Raw genomic sequence first — 10576 nt, 5'->3', positions numbered from 1 at the left:
AAATATATATATATAAAATATATATATTATATGTATATTTTATATATATATTTATTTATTTTTAGATTTTTCTACACACTGCTGCTTTACAGTAAGTAGTTTATGTATTTGTAGAGTCTTTGTTATTGTATAACTGCATCATTAGATGACTTAGTCTGATGTTTAAGTCGTTTAACCAAAACTTAGTTTGATGAAATTACTAAATAATTGTGTGGTGAAATTTTGTGTGTTTTTGGAGATCAACATTTTTTTGTGTGCATCACATCACAGCAGCACAGCTCTATACAACAGACAAAGAATACACTGACAATGACGGATGCACCGCAGGACTTCGCCTCTATATGAAGTGACTGCGAGGTAAACAGGATAAGTGAATCATTAAACTAACAATGTGTGTGTGTTTATTAGGTGGCCCCTTCTCTGTCTGTCAGATCTTGCTCGACCTGTCGGTGCAGTCTGGCAACTTCCACTTTAAGGTAAGTAAGGTTTTGGCGAGAATAAATAAAGTTGTTTGTAGGAGATGTTTTCACGGCAATCTAACAGCTTGACAAGAATTTTTTTTAATCAAAACAAATATTTAAATAATCATAATCATTTCAATTATATGTTTTTATGCAAATAATAACAACTATAGATGACAATAACAAAGTACAGTACCCTCCCTCCCCCGAAAAATAGGGCTCCCGGAAGCCACGGCGTAATTCAAACACTGTAATTTACCATGCATATAATGTTTTTGGTGTAAAATATATCGAGCATTGAATGGCAGATATATCATGTTACAGGAAGTGAAAAAAGTTCATTTCACAATCTTGGTTTCAGATTTCCATAATGAATGCTGTGGCTGATCCAGTTCCCTTTTTCTCTTCCATTTCAAAGTGACAGCACTGAGATGTAGCCAAAGCATCACCTCCTCCTCATTTTCTCTCTTCCTCCTCCGACTGTATGTGCCGGCCAGCTGGCAGAGGTCCTCTTAGGCTACAGTCTCTACAGCCGCCTGCTGGCTGTCTGCTCATCTCTGTCTCCTTGTCCTCACGCTCTAACCTCTGATCTGGTCTCTTTATCTCTTCCCATCTTTGCCTCCTCACTTCCCCTCTTCTCCTCCGCCTCCTCCTCGCTCTGCTGGCCATTTGACGGAGATGTGGTAAGACTTCAGCTCCTCCTCAGATACCAAGTCAGGGGCGCAGCTCATGAGGTCGTGACCCCGGAATGACTTGGGGAAGGCAATGACGTCACGGATGCTGGGAGCCCCGACCATAATGGAGACCAGCCGGTCCAAACCTACAAGATCATGAAGGAGTGATAAGACGACTCTGTAAATGCAGAACCATTTTCACCTTCGTGAATTGTCCATTTTTAGTAGTAGTAGTATTACATATTACATATCATTTACTTTCTTAACTCTAAATGCACCACTGCCTTAACCTTACCCAGAGCGATGCCTCCATGTGGCGGTGCTCCTGAATCCAGAGCCTCCAGCAGGTGAGAGAGAAGACTCGGGTCCTCCTGCAGCAGATGCACGTCAAAAGCAGTTATGACTCAATTCTAAAGGTAGGCTGAAAAAACTGTCAAGATATACAATGACTGACCTTGAGGATACTCTTCAGGACGTGAAGCTGTTCTGAAGCTTTGTGGATGCGGATGGAGCCTCCTCCAATCTCACAGCCATTCAACACCAGGTCATAGTGCTGACCACGTACCTGGGAATGACACAGTATAACTCATAAGCCTCGATGCATCCCACATCACGTATGATTATTTCTAAACATACAAAAATGAATTTTAAAAAAGACACTAAGATTAAAGGACGGGTCCATTATTATTATTTTTTTGAGGTTTTTAGATCTTAGTGCCAAAATGCTATTTTTCCAAGCCCTTCTTAAAACTTTTTCCCACGTGACCCGACTAAAGTTTTTCTGCTGCTCACGTCCACAGCTGTTTTACCTCACCATCAGACATCGCTCTCTTCAAAGCCACCAGACTCCATTCACAAAAACAGTCATTTTAGTATACATACAACCAAACTTCAAAAAATCCAAACTAACATTAACCCTTTCAGTTATTTCCAAACTTAGCCCAGCTAAAGTTGACTCAGCTAGTTCACATTATTCATAACCTTATTGATTAGCTTACTTTGGTAACCTACGTTATGGACATGGACCTGCCCTTTAAACAGATTTTGAGTGAATGTACGTGGCTACCTTCTGTGGCTCTGTGTAGAGTAACTGTGTGTCCTCCGGCAGTGGAGCAGTGAACGGATGATGGGCCGACTCCAGCTGCTCCGGCTCCTCTTCTTTGGGCAAGAAGAGAGGGAAGTCCACAACCCACAGGAAGTGGAAGGCTGAGGGGTCGCGGACCGACACGCCACGGGACTCCAGGAGCTCTGCACACCGCAGACGAAGATTACCCAGCAACGGGCGCTTCAGAGAGGAGACACAGGAGAGAGGAAGGGTAGGATGGAGAGACCAGAGTAGTAGAGGAATCAACATATATCCAGTTTTATCTTTCCTTGCTGGACTGAATAACTTTTCCCCTTCATCAATCTAAGTTTGCCGTCAGTGAGTCTCTCACCACGGTGTGGAGGGAACCAGCCGCCATCAGCAGCAGGTCTCCTGGTTTGGCTCCGGTCGTCTGCAGCAGCTCATCAGTGGCTGAGACAGACAGCAGCTTCTTCAGGGGAGACTTCAACGTCCCGTCTGCTTTCACCAGCACCACGCTGAGCTCCTTGGGACAAAACGTACACACATGAAAAAAGACCATGAGACAATACTGGGGGGTTGGACACAATAATACTGTAAAATTCACTTCACAATAAACCTTTGTGAAGCTTCTAAAGTTATTCAGAGATGCTTCTTCTCTACAGAAGTTATGACAGGGTAGTTTGTGGTGGTGATATTAGATTGCTGTCATTTTGCATACCACCTTCTTGTACATTATGCTTATTTTTAGCCACACTAGCAGCACGGCTCTAATGGTACGTGTCCACATGATCTGTCCTTTCTACGCTTCCCATTCATTTGTCTATGTAAGCAGTCGTGCAATGCTTTCTGGTAGCGTGGCGGCGCAATTCGAGAGACGGAGTGTCATGACGGCTGTTCCTCATTTGCATAAAGTTGAGGGCTAGTCTGCTTTATGCAAATCACAGGCGTCCGATGAGACTCACCGCCTCTGGAAACTCCGGAGAAACTTTTAAACTAACCGTTGTTGATCCAGAATAAGACAGATTCAGCAGCTGCACGGCTTATTTCTCGCATGAAATGTTTTCAGAAACACATTTCAGTGAACTATTATCGTGAAATAAGAGAAGAAAGTTTCGAAACGAGCCGCCATGTCCGGTTTAAAAGCTGGGAGCAGCATCCCACGGAGGGAAAGCGTTCATCCAATCAGGAGCCTAGTGTCTTGTGTCTAGTGGCGGCCCACATAGTCATGCACCATGTGATATACTGAAACAATGTCGGGGTCTCACTTCCATTCATTCACTTTCATTTGTTCTTTTTCATGAATTTATTTCCTGGATCCATTCTCACTTTTTTTTAATCAGCAGAAAACAACAAGAAACTGACATAACATGAAATTGTTTATAACTTCCTACCTGGCCGAACTGAGTCTTGGCGGTTTGTTTCAGTTCCTCCAAATCTTTCCCAGCAAACAGTTTCTGTAGTCAAAAACAAGACAGAGAGGATCATCTGAGGCAGACAGCTGGGACGGGATCAACAAAGGCGAGATAGCAGCATATATAACAGCTATTTGTTGTCATTATTATTGCATTGTACTTCACAGTGTATATACAGTATACGCTGGTTTTGTTCTTACCGCTCCACTGGGGACGCAGACGGCCTGAACGGAGCCTCCTGGTTGGCTGAGAGCTGATCTGAGGAATTCAATATCCGAGGATGAGAAAACCTGACTGAGGTCCGTCAGCTGGACAGACAGACAGATAAGAAGAAAGACAGGGATTCAGACGGCCGTGTGATGGTCCCACAGACATATTAACTCTGGAACATACACAGTATAACACCCAGAAGAGCATTTTCTGCCTTTAACAGCAGTGATTTTTAGGTTTTTAGTCAACAGCCAAAGCCTGACAGTTTGTTTGGGTTAACACAGCCCACACTCATTATCAGGCAACATTTCAACAGGGCTGTGCAATAGACGATTGACAAGTGCTCTCACATTTCTCCTCGATTGTGCAGCACAATTGTCTTGTGAATTCATTTGAGGCGACAAAGGGGCATCTGCACACTCACAGTACGCTACATTTTATAACAGAAATGATTGGTTTATAGAGTTTTACGAAGTAGAATATCAGTAGTTCTAATATCCAGTCATCGGTCAACCGACCCACCTTCATACTGAATCTGGTATCGGGCTTGTCCACGCCGTAGTCCCTCATGGCCTCCTCATAGGTCATGGTTTGGAAAGGAACCTTAATGGGACCTTTCTCTGCAGGCCAGGAGTGCTGTAACAGACCCTCCACCAGGGACATGATACCTGCCTGGTCCACAAAGGACATTTCTATGTCCACCTGGGCGACATAATGAGAGGACACAGATCAGGACTGTAAAGCCAAGTAGTTAAGTCCAAGACCAACACCGGGACCAAGAGCAAAAGGGGAACTGGACCAAGACCAAAGTTAGCTCCATTTTCTGTACCATTCACTCCTAACTAGTGCACAGATCTGTCAGAAATGAGGTTTAGTGTGTTTGTAATACCGGAGAAAAAATATAAGCTGATAAAATGACCTACAGTAAGTTAGTGCAGAACGTCAGGATACTGACGGATACTGGTCTCAAGTCTCACACTAGGTTCCCTTGATCTAAGCCCCGTTTCCACCGCAGGAACTTTCCCCCGGAACTAAGAACCTTTTGAGGAACTCATTGCGTTTCGACCACAGGGACCGCAGTCTAAATTAAGTACCGGGGACTTTTTATTCCCTAAAAAGGCCTTGGTCTGGGGGGTAGTACTTTCTGAAAGTAGTTGAACCTTCAGGGTGGAGTTTGCAGGGAGGACCGTCACTGATTGGTGAAACAAACACACAGCGCCGCTGCTATAACTGCACCGCTTCATTCATCAAACAAGGAAGTACTCTAGTATCGATTTAGGACCAGAGAGCATTTCTCTTTGATAACATTGGAAGTAAAGTTAGGCTCTGCGGCAACATAAATTATTATAAAATATATATATACTGTATATAATATATATATATTAATAGTCAGTGCAGTTCTCCCTCCATGTTACCTGGGTGAACTCAGGCTGCCGGTCTGGTTTGGAGCCTTCATCTCGGTAGCACCGGGCCATCTGGAAGTACCTGCCACATTAACAACATGAACAAACACTGGTGACCATCACATCCCTCCTGGCTACTGGCTTTAGGATGGTGAATCACAGCAATGACACATTCGATCTGACTCAGGTAGAGGGAACGTACAGCTGGAATGGGGGAGGCTTTCATCTAAATCTTTTTTTCTGTCTTTGCAATGCATGATGGTAGTTAGCTCTTGTGACCATCGATTGTACACTGCTGTCAGGAGCAGAAAGTAAACTAAGTACATTTACTCAAGTACTACAATTTTGAGGTGTCTGTACTTGTGCCTGAGTATTTCCATATAATGACATACTTCTACTGTTCTCCACTACATCTCAGAGGGAAACACTGTACTTTTGACTATCTGGCAGCTACAGTTAATGATTTTACATACAAAATGTATGATGAATAATAAAATATGATACATCTTTGTAAAGTGAACTACACCCAAGTAGTTCAAAATCAGCTCCACCTTGACCGTCAATAATAATATTGATTAATCGATCAACAGAAAACTAAAAAGAAAACTAACAGACCTCTGGTGTCATATTTAGTTTCCCCCTGCTCCCACCTGTCTATGCCAGCAACCATCAGCAGCTGTTTGAACTGCTGAGGACTCTGGGGCAGCGAGTAAAACCGGCCCGGCTCTCTGGACGGAACCACAAACTCTTTGGCTCCCTGAAACACAAAAGAATGAACAGACATCTTAAACGTCTGAGGGAGGCACAGTGTCCAGAAATATTACTACATTTTCTCAAATTGATAATACGACAACTCTGAGACAAATTCTTAGATTCTTTAAATGTTCGTGACTTTGATTCTGAGTTAAATAATAAAGGACCTTCTTACCCCGGGTGTTCTTTTAAACAACGTAGGAGTTTCCACGTCGACAAAACCTACAGATAAGAAAAAAAGAGGTCGTTAGAAACAGTCGAGTTTAGTCATGCTTCGGCTATGAGGACCTGTGTCTCCTTACCGTGCACATTACAGAGGTATTCTCTCATCTTCATCACCAGCTGAGACCTCAGCCTGAGGTTCTTCTGCATCTGAGAGGACCTCAGGTCCAGGTAGCGATACTGCATCCGCAAAGACTCCGATTTCTGTACAATCACACAACAAAAAAACACAATCACTCATGATTACTAACAATAAGAACTCATATTACCTGCTTGAGCATTTATAAAATAGTCACTTACTTTGACAAAGTCTTTAATTTCAAAAGGCAACTTCCGGCACACATTGAAAACCTCCACACTCTCAGCCAGGACTTCTATTTGTCCCGTCGGCATGGCCTGTTGGTACAGTGTGGACACAGCACAATGAGAAGATGAGCAGAAGAAGAAGAAGACAGGACTACTTCACATATTTGCTCTGCTAACCAGCAAAGCTTTTATATATAAAAGTCAAAGACATACTCTAACAACAAATGCACAGTCACTTTACTTATTTATTTACTATTTTGTCTGTTTGTCTTTTATTGTTTTTCCATTCATATTTGTAATCTCCCCTGTAATAATTTCTTTGCTACCTGACGCTCTCTTTTCTTCATCACTTTCATTGCTTTGCTCTGTTTGATGTATGTACAGCACTTTGTAAATAAAGTTATTATTAATATATTACAAATTATACTGATAGAGATTTAAAATGCCTACATACTAATACCACTAAAAACAAATCAAACAATAAAATAAAGTGAAATACAAAACACATTATCATGTGCATTTCCTTTTTATGTATGTCTTTATATTATTTCATAATTAAATGAAAAAAAACACTTGTTAAAAGGAGGTGTGTAAGGGAGCTTTTTCTTTTTTTAAATAAAGTAAATGTATTGTTAATGCCAATAACGAAAAAAACAGAAAAGGCTGCCTTGTACCTCCTCATGAAAACTGTGCTTTACATTTAGTATCGACAGCTCTCTGCTGCTCTCTGCTGGACAACATATTAAAAACAATTCATTCAGTTATCAAAGAGAGAAAGTTAAATAATAGTGATTAAAATTATGTTTTTAAAATTTAATTAAAATCCATACATAAAAAGGAAATACATATGACAAAGTGTGTTTCACTTAATGTTTTTGATTCATTTTTTTATGCATTTCAATCCATTTAATCGACTAATTATTGGTTAAGATTTATTGCATTGAACCTGCTTTTTAAATTTTAAACACACCTGGTTCTCCTGCCCCGCTGGTCGTCGTCTGACTGTTCCTGTAACCTTGACGACAGACTCGGCCGTGAGATCACACAGCGTTGCTTTCAAATGACTCGCAGTCTTAAAACACAGAAAAAACAAAAACTCAAGTAAAATATAACTTTTTTTTTGTTTTATCATCAATCTAAACACAAAGACCTGCAGCAGTAATAGTGATGACATACAGTATATTGCGGTATTTAAATTGTTTTCATCCGTACCTCTTCCTGAGGGATCAGAACTTGTGCCAAGCCGCTGAAATCTCGCAGGATGACAAACAGGTCTTGCCTGTTGGAGACAGAAACATTGTTAAAGTATTATTTTGTGTGAGACCAAAGGAGCAAAACAAATAACTCTGGGTAGCGCTTGAGCTCTGCTCCCCAAACAGCAACTATCAGGATGTCATATAAATGTAACTACACATTTATTTTCTCTTCAACACATATAGAAATGTGCATTTAGGTATGGAGAGGGAACTCAAAGAGCTCAGAAGACGTCTAAAATTAAAATGCAATAGTGACGTACACTGCGTGTCGCAGTAGTCGCCTGTGTGTCAGTCGGTCGGTCCAGAATGAAACATTTCAATAACTATTAGATGGATTGCAAAAAAATATTGTAGAGACATTCATGGTCCCCATAGGATGAATCCTACTGACATTGGTGATCCACTTCTGTGTCTACTAGCATGGCTGTTAAACTCTCACCTCTAGGAGTCACCAGTGTTTAAAGGCAATGTCTAACATAGCTTTAAATACTTCTGTTGATCATTGTTAGTTTCATCATGTCAGAGTGTAAACGGCAGTAACAGAATAATACCTGAGGTACTGGACCCAGCCACACAGAGTGACTTTCTCTCCAACATGATCTGCTCTCAGTTCTCCACAGGTGTGACTCCTGAACGACAGACTGCTGGGACCTGGAGGAGATACGAAAAATGAAGATTATGACTGCGGACGATAACTGGAATTGTTGTGATCATTTGAAGTTATCTTCTACACACATTGTCCAAATTAATGATCCCAAGCAAGCTGTAATATCAGTAAGTTACAAAATAACAAACGCATATATGTAGAGTTTTCAGTGTATACCTCATACACCTGGCAATAAACACGATTCTGATTCTGATTTCCCAGCAGATTAGTACAGCGTCATGAGTTTATGTTCTATGTTTGTGACTGTTTTTGTATGTCTGTGTTTGCACCTTGGTCCGCGAGCAACGACATTTCGTTTTAACCGTGTACTTTGAATGTGGAAAATGACAATAAAGTTGAACTCGAACTTGATTTATTTTTGTTTGTTATGTTGTATAGTCTTAAATTTTGCAAAATAAATTAAAACAAAATAAACAATCTGCAATCTACATTCATTTTGCTTAGAAGCCTTATGATGAATTTCCCAGCAGATTAATACAGTGGTAATAGAGTATCATGAGTTTATGCCTGTCAACTGAGACCTTTTGTATATTTACTGCTGCTGGAGTCATTTTATTTGTGCACATCTTAGACTATAATAGGAGTCAACCAGTCAGCTATAAACTATCTGTCAGTGCCAGATCAGTCCCTTCATGGTACCTGTGTGTGCAGCAGCAGACCTGCAGGGTGTGTGTGAGCAGCTCAGCTGTCTGAGTGGAGGTTTCATCAGCAGGTGTCCTTCACTGGAGGTCAAAGCTGAGCTCTGGTAACAAACACCAGGAGCTCTGAGTCCAGCTCTGAGTCCAGGTGTGAGTCCAGATGAGAGGACTCTCTGCAGCAGGAACCGGCTCTTTGTTGCCATGTTTCTACAGAGTGAAGCACCAGACTGAGAGGAACCACATCTACAGTCAGACTCATCCAGAGGTCCAGTCAGTGTCTCTCTGTCTGAATGAATGAAGAGCTCTTCTTAAGAAACACTGTTATAAAGAGTTTCTTGATATAATTACAACATTATTGAACATTAACAGGTAGAACTGGACTTCACTGACCGGGTTCTGGATGAAAACCCTCCTCTGTCACCTCACCGGGTCCTGGTTCAACATCTTAGCTCGTCTTTAGCCGTTTGCACAACAGTCTGTTCATGTGGATGGGTTTTTCTGTTAGCTCAATGCTAATCAACACACACACATACGCAAACGGATGTGACGTCACCATATATTCAGACCAAAGCCGTCAATCTGCAACATCATCGATTTAAATCGATACATAACATGATTTGGATAAAAAATTACCATGATGATGTGAAAGAAGTATTTTTTATGAAAGATGAATGTTCAAATAAATATGTTCGATGTAATGATATATTTTAGTCAAAATAAGATTGGAAATAACATGCTGTATATAATACAACTTTCATACATTTTATCAATTCATTTAAACAGTATAGCACCATGATATCCTTTATTAAAAAAGCCATTCAGAGTTAAACAAATTATTAAATTATTATAATATGATATATATATATATATAACATAAACACAAACCCTGGCATTATGAAATGTATATGTAATTCTTTTTGTTTTGTCTTCTTTTTGTTTTGTTTTGGGTTTTTTTGTTCAGCTGTCTATGTATCTGTACCTCTGTTAATGAGCATGAGTTCAATAAAGAAAGCATAAAAAAAAAATAATAATAATAATAAATAAAAAACACAAAAATTACAACAATTAAATACCATAATCGTGAAGGGATGCTTCTTATTTTTATTGTTTGTTATGAAAAATTGCAAAAAGAAATGTAAATTAAGGAAGCATATATATGTATATAGGTAAATTAATAAAGCATATATATATATATATATATATATCTGTTTAGAGAATTTTGTCAAATTTTCGTTGGGCGCTCCCCACATAATCAGCTGTGCTGCTCATCCCACAAATGCATGATCCTTACAAGTTGGACGTCATTGTGAAGGTAAATAAACAGGCTTTCCAACCATGTAAAATACAATGCCAATTAACATTGATACAACAGAGAAATAATCCACCAAACAAAAGTTTCCAAACTTTTTTTTCTGAGTTTATATCCCTAATCTACTAAATGTCAGTTAACCTTGGAGCCTGACCATTTTCTTTTAATAATTTGTCTTTTGGGAGTCACTCTGAGGAAG

At 40.2% G+C, this 10576-nt stretch overlaps 1 protein-coding gene across 1 annotated transcript; it reads right to left on the bottom strand.

The window, feature by feature from the left end:
* Positions 1-366: 366 nt before the first annotated feature.
* On the bottom strand, positions 367-9590 carry dars2 (aspartyl-tRNA synthetase 2, mitochondrial). The gene is made up of 19 exons (XM_074650179.1): positions 9459-9590; positions 9070-9354; positions 8315-8414; positions 7720-7786; positions 7478-7579; positions 6502-6597; positions 6282-6405; positions 6155-6201; positions 5877-5983; positions 5239-5308; positions 4346-4525; positions 3814-3921; positions 3593-3655; positions 2572-2724; positions 2202-2420; positions 1590-1700; positions 1431-1506; positions 572-1281; positions 367-415 (listed from the first exon to the last, which is right to left on the bottom strand). Exons 2-18 carry the CDS (start codon positions 9269-9271, stop codon positions 1085-1087), a joined length of 2022 nt encoding a protein of 673 aa, XP_074506280.1. The 5' UTR covers positions 9272-9354; positions 9459-9590; the 3' UTR covers positions 367-415; positions 572-1084.
* Between the last annotated feature and the right edge of the window lie 986 nt (positions 9591-10576).

This window comes from Sebastes fasciatus, chromosome 11 (genome assembly GCF_043250625.1).
Source record: "Sebastes fasciatus isolate fSebFas1 chromosome 11, fSebFas1.pri, whole genome shotgun sequence".
In the NCBI taxonomy this organism is placed as follows: Eukaryota; Metazoa; Chordata; class Actinopteri; order Perciformes; family Sebastidae; genus Sebastes; species Sebastes fasciatus.
Note: the sequence above shows the minus strand (reverse complement) of the source record. Positions and strands in the feature narration are given on the sequence as shown.

Coding starts and splice junctions, on each gene's coding strand:
- dars2 (XM_074650179.1), bottom strand. CDS start 9,271: ATGGCAACAAAGAGCCGGTTCCTGCTGCAGAGAGTCCTCTCATCTGGA. Junction 3,656..3,813: donor TCTGCGTCCCCAGTGGAGCG/GTAAGAACAAAA, acceptor TTTTGACTACAG/AAACTGTTTGCTGGGAAAGA. Junction 1,701..2,201: donor TCTACACAGAGCCACAGAAG/GTAGCCACGTAC, acceptor TGTCATTCCCAG/GTACGTGGTCAGCACTATGA.